This window comes from Leptodactylus fuscus, chromosome 2 (assembly GCF_031893055.1).
Source record: "Leptodactylus fuscus isolate aLepFus1 chromosome 2, aLepFus1.hap2, whole genome shotgun sequence".
Taxonomy (NCBI): domain Eukaryota; kingdom Metazoa; phylum Chordata; class Amphibia; order Anura; family Leptodactylidae; genus Leptodactylus; species Leptodactylus fuscus.
The window spans coordinates 168,263,511-168,280,573 of NC_134266.1; the positions used below are offsets into that span (position 1 = coordinate 168,263,511).

At 40.7% G+C, this 17,063-nt stretch overlaps 1 protein-coding gene across 14 annotated transcripts in view; it reads left to right on the plus strand.

Moving 5' to 3' along the window:
* Positions 1-17,063, plus strand: part of DMD (dystrophin) — a 1,873,751-nt gene that overhangs the window by 1,765,370 nt on the left and 91,318 nt on the right. For all 14 annotated transcript variants that reach the window (XM_075265063.1, XM_075265067.1, XM_075265060.1 and 11 more), the window contains one exon: positions 3,696-3,757. In XM_075265063.1, the coding sequence (XP_075121164.1) occupies positions 3,696-3,757 (62 nt within the window). The remainder of the gene's footprint in view (positions 1-3,695; positions 3,758-17,063) is intronic.

The window sequence follows — 17,063 nt, forward strand, 5'->3', positions numbered from 1 at the left end:
ATATACTGCTAGAAAGTAGTGCGCTGAATTCAGCACTCTGTCGGCTTTCCCCCTATGTGCCTTGGGGCAAGAGATGTCGGTCCCATTACCGATATCTCTTCACTGTCAGAAGTGCGTTCCTGACCGTCTTGCTAGGCTGTGAGGAACACCCCCTCCCCCACTGACTGTACTGTCCATAGTGCTGTACTGTCAGAGGGGGTTCCTTACTGCCCAGTGATGACGCTGAGCTGTGAGAAACGCACCCCAGTACAAGTCTATGTACGAGTACTGTCACGGGGGAAGGGGGGGTTCCTCACAGCCTAGCTAGACTGCCAGGAATGTCCTTCTGACAGTGAAGAGATATCAGTAGCTGCACTAATATCTCTTGCCCCGGGGCACATATCGGAAAAGCCGACAGTGTGATATATTCGGCGCACTGTCTGCTTTCTAGCGGCATATAAAACCACCTGTGCCTGAGGACATGAAAGGTCCTCTTTAAGAATTGCACCAACCATTGAACTTATACCTTAAAGGGAGTCTATCCTTACCTGTATTGTTTTTTTTTTTTTATATCTGAGCATATCTTTATTTAGCCTTCAGAGATGCTATTTTAGGCTTACCTGGCTTTCCTTGATCCTTGCAGCCATTTTTGTATAAATCCGGTTTTCTTCGTATACAAATAAATCTTCAGGAAGTACAGGGGGCATTATCTTTGTGCAGAAAGCATACCCGCGTCATCAGTGGTGTCCGTAGCTCACCACCCCTTTCTTGAAAGATGATCCCTCCTTCTACACCGTTTCACTGCTTCCACTGCTTAAAATCTCACACATCTGCTGTACATTAGGCCAGAACCTGAACTGCATATGAAGAAAAGCGGAATGATTAAAAAATGGATGTAGGGATCAAGGAAAGACCAGTATGTCTAGAATAGCCATTCTAAAGATCTCTTTAAAGATATGTTTAGGAAATGATAGACTCCTTTAATAAAAACAAGCAAATGTCTGCTCGCTCACAGACAGGAAACGGTGTGATCCCCTGAACCAAAACCTAATCTGCATAAAAAAGCAGTTCACTATGAAACCTGTGGGTCCGTGTGGTTTCTACATGAAATATGCGGAGAGAAAAGTGCTGCTTGCATCGCTTTTCTCTCAGTATTTTTCATGTGGAGAGGGGAATGGAATCCTCGAACACAGATGTGAACCGGGCCTAAGTAACTATATTCATTGCTGTCTGAATGGACGTGATCCCGTTTTCGTAGCTGTATAAGTAGAGATGTGTGAGTTCCAGTATTTGGTGTGACATTCCATGAAGACGCAGGCGGAGTGATGGCACCTGTGTACATAAGCCATGTTTGTTGTAACATGTCATGAGTTTGTTTGTGCATGTGCTTTCAGGACTTATCTGAGCACTAAATACTATGCTGCAATTTCTTAACATATATTTATCGGATCACTACCTTCACATCACTAAACAAATACTGGATCCTTCAGAAAAAAAAATAAAAAATTGGGCTTTAAAGACTCCTATGAGTTACTATATATCATGCCTATTGTTGTACGCATTCATACATTGAGTCATTTTTCAGAGGTAATAACCTTACCAAAACATGGCCTACTGTTGGTGATGAATGTGTATACTTAGGGCTGGCAAACAACCTATCCATGTAATTGGCTCATACAGAGAGACAAAATAAACCATTAAGTTGTAATAAAACTTCAGCTTGGCTGCTGAGGAAAGTCATTGAGCTATCAAGTGGTGTCATCGAAATCATACCGATGGTATATTTATGCTATGGCAACCATTACTTATTGTCACGTTTTATTATAGATTAATGTCCAAGGCTCTTGTCAAAGCAAGTCAGTTTTATGGCTTATTAGGGACCTGTTTCTTGGGTTTCTTTTTATTAGATTTCACATTAGGTGTTTTTTTTTTTTTTTTTTTTTTTTTTTTTTAAAGGGGCTCTATCACTAGGAAAAGTCATTTTTAACTAATCACATCCTTGCATAGCCTTTAGAAAGTCTATTTCACACCTACCTTTTGTATGTAGATTGCCTCAGTGGTTTCTGAATAAGTCCGTTTATATTCATATGCTAATTAGACTAGTGCACACCTCTCTCTGCTGCTGCTGATGATGACTCGCTTCCTGTTTGTTTCACACACATAGAAGATAATGGGAGAGAGGAGGCTGCTGGGAACTTCCTGAGCTGGCTGGAAGCTCATTAGCATATGAATAAAAACAGACTTATTCAGAGACCACTGAGGCAATCTACATACTATAGGTAGGTGTGAAATAGCCTTTCTAAAGCCTATGCAAGCATGTGATTAGATAAAAATGACTTTTCCCAGTGATAGAGCCCCTTTAAAAGTCGTCATGCACACAGTCGAACCTGATCTTGCCCCAAATAAATCTGACACAATATTATATATTTCCCTCCATATTTTAATGTCAGTAGGTGTGATCTTCAACATCATGGGTAGTGTGTAAATATTACTTAAGTTCCAAATGCACTAAAGTAAAGTTCTTGAGTATTTTTCCTCAATATCAATTTCTCAGTCTTATTTGCCTGTCTGTATGTGGATGTAAAGCACTTCTGTGCACTTTAATGTGCAGACTGTCTTGCCTGCATCCGGACCTATCCAAGGTAGTTTTAGTAGTTGACATCTGGCCATGGGGTAGTAAAGGCCTGTAAAGCACTTGCCGTATCTCCTTTTGCATGTACAGTATTTTAAGTGTATAGTTGCTTTGCTGGTACTGATTGGTAGTTTCAGCCTGCTGTCTTGCACAGCTTCTGTATATGCTGCATTCATAATTCGGCAGGGCGCTCCCTATATTAAAGCACATACACAATCTTTTCTGATTTATTAAGGATCATGTACATAAAGCAGGGTTGTAGAACTCCTGGGGGTCAAGTAAGTAAGATAGATAAGAATTTGCAGTCATCAAAGTGTTTGGGTTGTTTTCAGTTTATATTTTATGGACTTTTTTTTTTTTTACTTTCTTGAAATGGACTTGGATAGTTCAAACTAGTTTCTGAATACTTTAAACCAGTATATGTTTCCTGATGTAGAAAATAAATACATCTACCAAGATGGGGGTGGGGTATGGCCTCTGTATAGCATCATATGGAGTGCTTATGGATCCATGTTCTAGACCAGTGATGGCGAACCTTTTAGAAACAGAGTGCCCAAACTGCAACCCAAAACCCTCTGATTTATAACAAAGTGCCGACATGGCAATTTAACCTTAATACTCTGCATGTCCACAATTACGGAGCCACCACATAGCACAATGAGCCCCACCATGGCCCCCACACAGTACAATTTGCTCCACAGTGGCCCCACGGAGTATAATCTGTTCCACAGATGGGTGCCCACAGAGAGGGCTCTGAGTGCTGTCTCTAGCACGCGTGCCATAGGTTCGCCATCACGGTTCTAGACCTATAGTTGCTAAATCTGCTGTCTTATGGTGCCGCTGTCTAACCTCATATTCTCTACGGACTAGCGTGCCTCTGAACCAGGGCACGCGTGTTTTTCCACACATATAGAGGCACAGAAAGATATAATATAGGCCCATTAAGTAGTCGGTGGGCACTGTATTATGGATGATGTGAGCATTAGGCCTAATCTTTACCTATACTAATAATTTTAATTGTACAACGTTACATTATTTGGGACAACTAGGTAATTTTTCTTTTCTTTTTTTTCTTTTCTTGCAGTCATGATACTCAAACAACTTGCTGGGATCATCCCAAAATGACAGAGCTCTACCAGTCTTTAGGTAAGAAAAAACTTTAATGAAAAATTGTATAATTATGGTAGAGATGAGCGGATACTATTTGAAATGGCTGTTTCGAATAGCACACTCCCATAGGAATTAATGGATGCAGTCAGCACACATCCGGCGTCCGGCCAGTTAACCCCCTGCGCGCCGGCTGTGTCCATTCATTCCTATGGGAGCGTGCTATTCGAAACGGCCGTTTTGAATAGTATTCGCTCATCTCTAATAATTAGGATTGACTTGCTTAAAGGGCTTTTCGCATGAACAAAATTGTACTTCCATTTGTAGGCAATTAAAATTTTAACATTTTTACAAATATAAATAATAATTTTGAAGCATTTTAAAGATTTTCTCTAACCATCTAAGTGATGCCAGTCTGTTGGGATAGGTTGCCAATGAATACGACCATGACTCCAGGTACTTTCTATGGTCTGGCACTTGTTAGAAGGACAGCCATGATTTCCTTTTGTGACCTTTCATGCACGCAGCGTCCCTGCCTGCTAAGAAAATCATGGCTGGATTTCTGAATGTACATTTCTAATTGGCTGTGTTTTGAGTGCATTTTGATGAAAGGGCTGTAGATCTAATGGGCTCATTAACTTCTTGGGGTACGTTCACATAGGGATGACTTTGCTGCTGAGTTTACTTGCATTTCAACGGTTGAAAGCCATAGAAAAAAATCTGTAGCATAAATTCATATGAGTTGAAAGCCTGCCGCATCAGTCAGTTTGTGCTGCCAGTTTGGGTTGCACAGTGCAGTTGACACTTTACAAAATTTCATCCACTTTGATGATCTTATACGTCATAGCAGATTAGACATACACTATAAGAAGCGCCCCACTTACCTAAGGTGTTATGTGATCAGACCTCCAAAGATCACTGGCCATGTAGCAGTGTTATTTATTCTAATCATTGCCGATTTTAGCACTGCAACCTGTTTAGCCATTCCTGAGATAATGAATCTGCATTCAAGGCTAGATTTTCCATTTATAACTAGTGGGCAGAGCTTCACTTTCTAAGTGCTTATTCACACCACAGAGTTCACAGCCGGTTTATTAATGGCCAGCACACGGCTCCATAGAAAATAATGAGAATAGATCCGTGTATCTGATCCGTTAAATAACAGAACATGCGATTTTTAAGGCTGTTTTTACAGATCTTCAGTAGACTCAAGTCTATGAGGAATCTGTGACAATGGATTTCCTTCGGGTGTACACTCAGCAGTGAGAAAGTACTTTTTCACGGCTGAGTGCACGGCTCATTGGTCTGCATATGCGCTAACGTGAAGTTAAATCTGTGCTACCTTCAGGAATGTATGCAGACATTTAAAGTATTGTGTCTCTCCATGTGTTGCATGGATACGCAGTATTATTATGTGTCAGCATCATTTCCTGAGTTTCATGGTTGGAGTAGGGTACTTATCAATAGGCTTTCTTTGTTTTCAGGCTTGCCAATTCATGGTCTTTGCAGACAGAACCTTGCGGTCTTAACAAAGAGCTATGTAATTTCTAGTTTACTGCACTTGCTTGAACAAGCAGAGGTCTTACACAGCTGCCTGTCCATATTTGCGCAAGAAAATAAGGATTCAGTGTATTGTTAAGCCTATTGTATTTTTTGCTAAACTTTTTAGGAATTGTTGGCAATTAATCTGTTGTATTTCTTCTTGTGTCCTTGGGCAACAAACGTCAATGAGTTTAGAAATGCATGCCTTACCTAGGATAGGCCTTGCACACCCCACATAGCAGAAGCCATATTTTTTCATATTTTGTACTGATAAGAAATAGAGCTTGAAATAACTGCCTATTCATTGAAATAAATGGCTTTGTACATAGAAGAAATCTGTACTCTTTACCTGATGCGTTAGTCCTCATGCACACGACTGTGCATTTTATTTGTAGTTGTGCATAAAAGTACGATACATTCCAATGGGCCTATACACACAGCCGTGTGTTTGGGATGAATTAAAGAGCCGCAAAATTTGGAGCAGGTCCTATATCACCCTTTGGTACTTGCAGCTCTGTCAATACATTTTCAATACAATGTATGGATCAGTGAAAATCTCACATGATATTCGGATACCAATCTGTTTTTACTGAACCGTACACGGCACACGGTCGTCTGCAGGAGGCCTTTAAGAAAATGGCTGCCACAAATCCATGGTTAAACTTTGGTTACTAACCCTTTTGAGTTACAGACATATGATAATTTTGTGTTTTGGGGGAAGATCTGTTTATTAATACAGAAAGTTATTTTATTGGTTTGGGAATGTGGGAAATCTGATTCAAAGCTTGAGGTAGTCATAGAAGAATTCTAAAGCTGGCCATAAACTTAAGGTAGATGGCACTTCAGAATGCTTTTTTCAGGTGATAGATCTTACTATCTTTCCCCCATGTGCTCTCAATGGGTAGAAGGGAGTAGGCTACTGTTGGACACCTTTGGTGATTGCTCTTACCATATTTTTAACTGGCAATGATGTAGATTTGACTAGGTTGTTAAATTTTAGTTAGATCTTCCAGATTTTATGTTCACAAAATATAACCAAAGTGTCAAGATGGAAGCAGATACCCAGAGGAAGCCTTGATGAATATCTAGTGTATGTATGCAGAATTTTTGTTTTATACGCAAACTTAGAGCTGTAAGCTACCATGGGCTTGAAGAGATTCACATGCTGAGAACAGGCTGGTTTTATATAGAGCTTCAATCCTGCTTTATTTGTTGTTTACTTACGAAAGTGGCCCTCTTCACCTGTCAGCAGTTTTGACTCTGTTGCAGTGCTGATGGTGCTAGGTAGGAAGCCTGGAAAACTGTTTAAACATACTGTGGGAAAGGTAGCTTGGTAGCAGCAATGGTGCGGACCCAACCAGTCAGAGACAGGGGCACAAAATCTGGTGCAAACAGGTTTATTTAGTGAAAACAGCAAAATAAATAAACCTTCAGGTCAGGTACAAAAATAACCTAAATAAAATACAGGCTTAATTTCAGGCAAAACAAAACTCCTGCTCGTCCGAGCTCTAACTTATACAGAATAAGGCTAACTATACGTGTGTCTTACTTCCAGCCACACAATAAAGAAAAAAAAGGCAACCAGTCCCAGTTTGGCGTCACCAACTCAGCTCTCCAGGACAGACCTAGGCACCTCCTCTTACACCTAGGATCTGCCCTGAAGTGCAGGCTTTGAGCCTTTTATAGGCCAGTAACGAGCCCAAGACCTACACCTGGGGTTAAGGCCTAATCAAGACCCGCCCTGGTCCACACCTAGGTCAGAAATTCATGGGAGACATACCGTGATTCCAGCTCTCTGCCTGTCACCTTCTCACAATACATATACATATGCATATGGTTGTAGCATTACTTCTGGTCCCACAAATTCCAATGAAAGTGATCCCTCTCAGGTCTCTGCAGTGAGCTGCTTTACAACCCTTGTGTCCTGCCCTCCATGCCATCTGTAGTATCCAACCAGAAAACTGTTACAATCATCACTGAGGGCTGAGGAGCGGAAGCAGAGAGCCTTTAGCACCTAATTGTGAAGGACCTCCTTTGTAGGGATAGTGACTTGTAGCAGATTTCAATGTCTGAGTAATACGGGTACTAGATAGGAGCCCTGGAGAGTGGTTGTAGTGTTGTCAGCAATTTTGCAGGGTTATGACTATTGATGGCTTCTATTTTAATATCAATGGAGATAAACAAAATCACAAGGGGCTCTTCATATTATGGCGTATAGTGCTTTATCTGTTTTATTCCTAATAGTACTTCTAGGCAGTGGCGTAACTAGGAATGTCGGGGCCCCGTGGCAAACTTTTGACATGCCCCCCCCCCCCTCCTGACCGACACCGAAGACCTTGACCGACCGACCCCCTTCCCCCCCCCCCCCACGCCGCATTCCTGCACGCTCTATTATGTCCCATAGTGGCCCCCATTGTCCCCCATTTTCATGTCCTCCCCTCCATCTCTGCCCCTAGGTTACCGTTGCTTCTCACCACACATACATACACACTCACAACACTCTCCATCCTGCATCTCACATGCCCCCATCAGTACAATACAATACAATACACAGAGCGCCCCCTGACTACTATTAGACAGTCATTAGTAACAGCAATTGCATGCAAGTCTGAATACAAACAATGTGTAGAGTACTGATCCAGCTACTGACATTGTCCACTCCCCTCCTCCTAATACACAGATATCAGGATACTGTCCTCTCCTCCTAATACACAGATATCAGCACACAGACCTCTCCTCCTAATACACAGATATCAGCACACAGACCTCTCCTCCTAATACACAGATATCAGGACACTGTCCTCTCCCCTCCTCCACACCACACATACATACACACTCACACTTACACACAGACAGACATTCTCCATCCTGCATCTCCCTTCTCCCTCCCCTTCAGTACCTAGCAGCACATCTCTCCTTCTCTTCCAGGACTGCACGGGCTATAAAGACACGCCCACCTAGTCATGTGACGGATGACTTCACACAACGTCCTTCTCCTACAGGTCCTACAAGCTTTCCCCTGCTCTTATAGCAGTTACAACAGTTTGTCTGTGATAAGAGCAGGGGTAGCTGTCACTGGGCCCCTAATGTTCCGGGCCCTGTGGCAGCTGCCTCTGCTGCTATGTTGTTAGTTACGCCACTGCTATTAGGCTATAGTAGGATGTGACACCCTACTATCGCCTCTTTACATTGCCATTATTCTAGTGTTGTGCCGTGCTGCATGAGGTCTAGATGTGCAAAAACAATTTATTTGTAGTGGGAATATTTTCCTTGGGTAACTTAAACAAATGCAGTTCATGTTCGCAATGTGTGAACATAGTCCTACTCACAATGCTTTTGTTTTACTTTAAAGTGTAGATTAACTTGCATCCAAACTAAGAGGCTTCAAATCTAATCTCGTGTTTTGTATCTCATTTATGTGTAAAAGGCAGCATTTTCCTTTGTTCTTTATCTTCCACAGTCTGTGGGGTCTTGCAGAAACAGCAGGTGCATATTTAATATTCCATTTCAGAGCGCAATAGATTTGTCCATCAGCCATTTCAGCCCATCCAGTAGTTTTACGCCAGCTTTAATATCGTATTCATTCCCTTCTCTTTTGCTGCATCTTCTCTGTAAATGAGGCATTATTATGTAGTGTTTTGCCATCTGCACATTGAACAGGTAGCTGTGCTGAATTTTTAATCTGTCAAAGAATTAAAATGCTTGATTCTGCAGTCGCTTGTGCAACATAAAGAGTATCCGCGCAGTGGTAATGCAAATTGCTTATCTATGTGTTGTAAGCAGATCTTCATACACTACATTTTATGATATCAGCAATTCCTTTGTAATATTTTCAGGGGTTTTTTTTCTTATGTATTTGTTTAAAAATACTTTGTGTATAAATTTGCTGAGGAATGAAAACAGATTAATGATTAATGTGCAGTAAATAGTCATTATGACTGCAAAAAATATTCCTTGAAAATAAAGTCTGGCTTACAAGGAAAAAAATGAAAGCTTTATGGGCAATGCTGTGTAGGAACAGAAATGACTGCACCGGAGAACCTGTAAAGAGGACTTGTCACCATTTCTGACAGGTCTATTATAGAAAATCATTCTGTTCCCCATGAAAAAAGGGGGAATACTCTGTTGTGCCATTCCTCTGTTCTTCCTCTTAGAAATTTATGATCAAATTGACAGCCCTGTGTTACCAGTTTGTGTTGTGTCACTACACAGTCTGATACTGTCCACTCATTGCAGACAGTGCCAAACTGTAGGAACACACTCCTTTTGGCAAGTGGAATAGTAAGCCTCAGTTATCATCGTATTTATACATGTCTAGGAGGAATAAGAGGAACAGCACAGGATGAGTCCTGAGTACCAGGGATTCACGTTGAATACAAGTATTTACTAAAAGACACTTTAGGAGACCTGGGTGTTCTTCTTAAACCAACAGTGCATTTTTTTTATTTATTTTTTTATAAAGAGGTCGTTTCACCACCTCCACCGATTCCAATTCTTAGCATATATTAATAGGTGATGCTCCTCTAATTCCAGTCCAGTTGAATTTTTTTTTAATCTTTCCCACCATTCCTTAACAATCAATGCAGTTAGTACAGAGCCTAATTTTGTATTGGGCACCAAAACTGTCAGATGGGTGGTGTCAGGCAGGAGAAGTGAACCAATGATCCAATTTTAGGTGGACAATGTCAGTGGCACTAAAATTACCAGCTCTTATTTGATAACTAGTGGGGACTACAGAAAAAATTCCAGCTCAGCTGGAATCAGTGGATCAGTGCCTATTAACAAGAATTTCCTTAGGACACATCGTAAAGATTAGATCAGGGAGGATTTCACTTGTGGAACCAGTTGTCTGAAGGGGCCTCTTTACTGAATACCAGGGACAGTTTCATACATTTTGTAGACCAGGTTCATTAATTTTTTTTAAAGCCAGTTTTTCACCAGATCCAGCATATCATCCCAGGCCGATAGATGATAGATAGATAGATAGATAGATAGATAGATAGATAGATAGATAGATAGATAGATAGATACGTTATGGTCACCCAAATCCCATGATGTTTTTCACTTGTGACTTGGTGCCTGCACTGCTGAGATGTTGCCATTTTTGTTAAGTGAGATCTTTGAAGCCTCTTTGGAGAAAGGACAACAATCTCATTGCTCTAAAGAGCTGATTTGCGCATTGATAAATGGCAATATCTTGGCAACAGAAGCACCAATTCACAAAGGAAAACACTTTTAGATTCAGCTGACCCTAACCTTTGTATTTGCAGGGCTGGATCGATAATGGTGGATCGCGGTGACAGACTCCCTTTAATTAAAGCTCACATCCCTGTTTTAAGTGACCCAACAATAGTTTGTTCCTCTGGACAGTCAATCTGGAGGACGTCATCCTCAGCTTTTTGTGTTGCTTTTTTTTGTGAACTGACATCAGGTCAAGAGGAGGGTCTCTGATGTGAGAGTGAATTCATATGTAGCAGGTTTGTTGTAATTTCTGCAACTGAAAATCCATTTTATTTTTATGAAAAGATTCTGAATCGAGGGCCTGGATCTGTTAGTGTCTGTTCTCAACATCTTCTGACGGATGATAGCAACGGACACGAACATCAATAGTGTGAATGCCCCTAAATTCCCAGCTCCCTACTCCTCATTTTAGAAGGATAAATGATTTCTACTTAACCTAGAGGAAAGCAAGAAAAATACCTGATTAGAATACAACTTTGCCAATCTATACAATAAATTTGTGGCTGCATCTGCCAGTGCTCATACAAATGAGATTGTCAGAACCAGCTGAGCCCAATGGGATCTGCCAACTGAAGAACTAATGTACATGGGCTTTTATTATATACTTCATTGTCTTGAATACTGAGGCAGGGATTACGTGGGAAATTCTTTGTTCAGAGCTGTAGAATATGTCGGCGCTATACAGATTGTTTTATTCTGGTCACACGTAAATCGTGCAAGAGAGCAACCCAGAGAACCCAGAGAGCAAATTTAAGATTTTGTGTAATATGTCCACATCTGTTGTAGGTATATAAACCCACAACAAAATCTCTAAATTCTGCTCTGAGTAATCGGCTGTATATTCTCCCCAGTCAGTAGTAAAGCTACACATTCAGGTGTATAGAGATTGAGGGTTTAGGTGCAGATGTGCACATTCCAGTCTACATTCCTAGCAGACATTCTCCGACTACACTGAATTCTTAGAATGCAGGGCAATCTTGCTCTTAATGCTTTATGTCTGTGCTACACATTCGAGACTTTTTGCTTAAGGAAATAAAACTATCAAAAGAAGCGAAAAATATATCTGTCACATTGCTTCAGATTACATTAATACTTAAGTAAATAGCAAGTGAGGATATATTGCCCTAAGCTGTGTATTCACGTACTGTAAGTAGAGGTGATAACCTGCTGTTCCTTTATATGTTGACAATACCTGCATTGCTAAAGAATTCTCATTTTACGTTTTTTTTTTTTTTGTTTTTTTTTTTTTGTGTTTTAATAATAAATCAGGAGTAATGCACAGTTTATGTAATATCTTCAAGTGGTGAATTTAGTATTAAGAAGTTCACTTCTGGTGCAAAACAGGGTATGTCTTGGCTCAGCTAATTTGGAGTCCTGTATTTGGTTGCTGTGAAATGTGGGTATGTAGGACAGCATTTATTCCCGATCATACTACAGTATCCTCAAAAAGACTGTTTGCATTGGAAAACCCCTTTCCATATTCCCCATAAGGGAATTTTCAGTTGTTCCCTCTTTACAACCCGCAGAACAGCTTATTGCAGGGGGTTCACACAGCAGGAGACGCTGGGATCATCTTATTGTCAGTGGATCCTTCTAACAATAAAGGCATTGTTCAAATCCTTTTGAACAAAAGTTAGTGTTAAAAAGGGCAATATGTTGGTGTTGAATATGTTTTACTATTCATTATAACGCACAGGAGCAAACCAATACAAAACTTTCAAAGCCATGGGGTGGGGGGAGGACCTCATACATTCTATAGAGCCCAACGTGACTAGTGTGTGTGTGTGTGTGTGTATATATGTATATATATATATATATATATATATATATATATATATATATATATATATATATATATAATATAATATTCGTCAGAGTAGGCGTTATCCAAATCAACCCTTACACTCTTGCTTAGAGTGGCAGGTTTGATATTGCGTAATGTACTCGCCACCATGCCATGGATGGAAGAAGTGATTGGTCCTCCAAAGAAGGTGTAAGGTTTTTGACCCGATTATATTTTTGTGAAGGTGACCCTTTTAGAGCCACTGTTACTGGTGATATGTATGTTTTGTACCTACACTAAAGCAGATTACAATTGTTGGCGTAAAGGCACACTTTTCCATGAAGAAATACTATTTTTCTCTGTTCTATAAGTAAGTCATTCCCATCACCTAGATCCTCTAGTGCAGGGGTCTCTAACTTGTGGGCCTACTGCGGCATTCGGGACGATAGTTTGCGGCCCCCGCGCAGCTCCCTGCATGTCCCGCTATGTCCCTTTAGTGTTTTACTTAAACTTTCCTCCGATCACTCCCCCGATCTTATAACAGCAATAGAAAGTGATGGGTGATCGGTGGAAAGCTAGTACTACTGAAGTTTAAAACTCAAGGACCTGTGTGTGACGTCAGACGTCACGTGACTAGGGAGGCGTGTCTTGGTATGCTGGCTGGAAGATGAAGAGATGTAGTAATGAGAGGAATGTGAGATGCAGAGTGGAGTGTGTGTGTCATTAACCTAGGGGCAGAGATGGCGGGGGGGAGGGGCATGAAACTGGGGCCACAGATGGAAGGGGAACATGAAACTGGGTGCAGAGATGAGGGGGAGCATTAAAATGGGGGCAGATGAAGGGGGGATATGAAATTGGGGCAGATGGAGGGGAACATGAAACTGGGGGCAGATGGAGGGACGACATGAAACTGGGAACAGATGGAGGGGGGCATAAAATGGGGCAAATGAAGGAAGATATGGTGGGGGGAGATGAAACTGGGGGTAAATGAAGGGGGGCACTTAAACTGGGGACAACTGGAGGAGGCAGTAAACCGTGGTAGTAGCTCGAGGGGGACCTGTCTGCCTCTAGTTGTCCCCAGTTTATTTTCACCGTCCAGCTACCCCTACGGTTTAATGTCTGCTTCTAGTCTCCCGAGTTTAATGTCCCCCTCTAGTTGCCCCCAGTTTAATGTCCCACTTCAGCTGCCATTAATTTATTGCCCCCACTGTTTTATGTCCCCCTCCAGCTGCCCCAGTTTCATGCCCCCTCTAGTTTCCGCCAGTTTAATAGTGTGGGACAGTTGGAAGGGAACATTATAATGTGGGGACATATAATGTATGGGTGACTGTAGGAGGATTATACTGTGTGGGGGCATATGAAAAATGAATAAGAATGGGTGGAGTCATCATAAAATTGGGCGGAGCTAAATTTGCTGCGGTGAGCATAGCTTGTGGAAAACCTGATGCGGCCCAGCCTCACCCAGACTCTACCTCCAGCGGCCCCCACGTAAATTGAGTTTGAGACCCCTGCTCTAGTGTATATAGACAGCAGAGTGATTTCTTGTTCTGCGATGGCCATGCTGTTGATCCGCCATACCTCTACTCTCCTGTGTTCACTGATATTTACCTGTACTATTGGGACAGGCAGACTAGATCATTGTAATAGTAAAAGCCAGTCCCAATAGTACAGGTAACTTCCTGGGAAGAGACAGATCAACTCTACTGTCAGGTGCTGGTTATCGTCATGTAACTGAAGGTCAGAAGCAGAGGTTAGCCCTAAATGGAACCCCAGGGAAGTAAGTTTAAACTGTGCTTGAATAAGCCCTTTATTCATGGACTATCCTTTTTACGTATATTATTCATTCCTGGGGGGCAGTCACACTACCGCTGGCGACCGTCAGTAGTGTCCGTTGTTATTGTCCGTTAAAAGACTTTAGCAACGGACACTAGCTGAACTGTCACAAATCCATTAAAATTTCCATTGATTTCAATGGGATTTTATCTTGTGACTTTAAAAAAAAAAAAAAAAAGAATTAAAAAACCATTCCATATAAAGTTGTGGTGTAACAGTGTTCATTTAGCTATGGGAGATCATCACCTTTTAATGGGAATGCACACTGTATGTTGTATAGGCCTATGTTCAGTAGTCTTCTCAGAAACCTTTAACTTCATTTTGAATAAAAGTAATGGAAATTCCTCGTGTAATCTTCTCTTCCTTTTGTGTGATGATGCCCAGTATGTGGGCTTGTAAGATAATGTAGAGCAATTTCTCTTTTATTTCAATACAATAGCCATACAATAAATGCCTTAATCAGTGACATTGAGGCATCCTCCACAGTGTGAGCGCACTCGGGAGAGGAGCACCTGGCACGGAAAATAAACGCTTTCTTTAGAAATGGTGCATCTTAAGCAGAATGCCTCCTAATTTGTCATTTTATTTCATGCCGGATGAAATGGATGTTTTAGTCAAAATAGTGTTTTATATGTAAAATGATTTGGATAAAGCATAATTGGTAATTCCTATTATGTCTGGTTTCTGAGATCCAGAACAGCCACTTACCAGTGATGCCATGTGCATCGATATGATGAATATTTCTTCCTGTGGCTGAGTTTACATGCCACAATTCTGCAAGTACTTGGCTAGTGAATCATTGCTTATGATCCAGTATAAGACCCTACATACATACAGGCCACGTAGCAAAAATCTTATATCTTATGGTGCTGGTTGACAGTTCACTGAAGCACAATATTATCAATCCTATCACTGTAAAAAGGTCATATTTACCTGACGTTAACTATTATAATTTTGCTTCTATAGCTTAATGGGGTATACAGTGTATAGTATTCAGCAAATCAACGCTGGTTCTGAATCAAATGTTTACTATGAATAGCGATAGTATTCAAATGAGTATGAGTATTTCAAATACTGTAGTATTCATTCGAGTACCTACTCAGTCGAATACTTCTTGCTCATTTCTAGTGCTAACCAATGAGCCAGCATGCTGCTCTTTGGTACTGGTTGTTGCCATCATAGCATAAACCTGGGTCTGGTCTTTGTTGACCCACTGCATTTTCATACCCTTGTTTGGAAAGTTTTATGGTTTTGGACCTGTGTGGGTCCCTTTTAAAGGAAACCAACATGTTGAATATGTAGTCCAATCTGCAGGAAGTGTGTTAAAGATCTAAACACACTGATCTATACTTTGGTAGAAAAATATTCATTAGAACTAGTTATTTAAGCTTTTGGTCATTATAGACTCAGGGGTCCGCTGGGTGGTTCTAATCTGTGACTGGTAGTCTTCCTTGTCTGACTGTACAAATAGAGATAGCTGTCTGGATTCCTAAGTGCAGAATGACCAACATGTGAAATAAAATTACTAGATTGCCACAAAACTATATATCAACCCGCTCGGCTCATTCTATTCCATGTCTTGCTGCCTGAAGACTAGACTGCAGTTTCGATGTGACTGCTTCTCATTGAGGTTTTTTTTTTTTATAAATACCATGGATGCTTTTTGTGTCCCTGCAGTCTGACATTGTAAATGGAATTACTCCTTAAGAGATTAGTGCTGTACTGGAAATTATATAGAACCTTAATTACAGTTTTGCTTTGCTTTTAGGATTAGGTTTCAACTTCAAAGTCAGTGTATAATGTTATGGGTGCAAATGCAAGTATTTATTAAGGGGAATGTCTTTATGTCTTTTTTAAAGGATGGCGTTACTGCACTTTTCATCCATTATTAGTTCATGAAATTTACCAATGTTTCTTTTGGGAGCTGTTGGAAGCTTTTAAAGGTTATCTGCAATTTTTGAAGATTAATTTATTTTAAACATTAAAGGTTAACCACATTTGTAAAGTTCCTGTCAAAAAAAAAAAAAAGGGACTTTTCTAAATTGAAACCTTGAGACCACTACAGAAAATGGCTTGGTATAAGGCATGGCTGGGTCCAACTCACAATGACTTATTTTCAACTGTTTACTGTCCTCAAGATATGTATGTTCTACTTAATGAGAATTGACCTCCTTTAGCTACTGGGGTTCCACAGTATCCATGGGATCTCCATGTAGGTGATGGAGGTAAAGGATAGAGGTAAACAGGGGATCTTGTTTCTACTGTCTGCTGCAGTTTTCCTGAAACAGTCTTGAGGAAATCCTGCATAGAATAGAGATCAATCTGCTGGTGTGCTCCAGCACAGCAGCGGAGCAGCCAAGGAACATTTGTGTCCTACTTCACATAAGATCACAGCAGGGAGACATCTTCTCCAGACAGTTGTCTTACACTCTCACAGAAGAGAGAGAGAGCATGGCATATAGAGCAGATATCTTTATATATTTCTGAATTGTAATTGTTATACTGTATATGATGAAATAGGACCAACAGAAAGGAGGGCTTAAAGGAGGAACTGCTGAAATATACTTATTTATTTCGTTTGGGAATATACCATGTTCAGTGTTCCTAGATAGATAGATAGATAGATAGATAGATAGATAGATAGATAGATATCTCTGCTAATCAAAGTGTATGGTAATTGGAGATAAAATGTTCTTGCCATAGACTTCCTCTTTGATGTTAATGACATTTGGGCATTAGAAGACATGGTTCCAGCTAACTGCTCTTTGCTGAGATTCATCTGATTAAACAAGGGTGAAATTAAAGTGAACCCAGTCACATTGTGCTAGGACGCACTGCTTTTCTATTAGAATGTTTTCACATCAGATTAGTCCGGTGTATTTGATTTCCATACATTATCGCTAATCAGTGTTGATATAAGAAAGATTTATTGTTGTCTACTTTCCT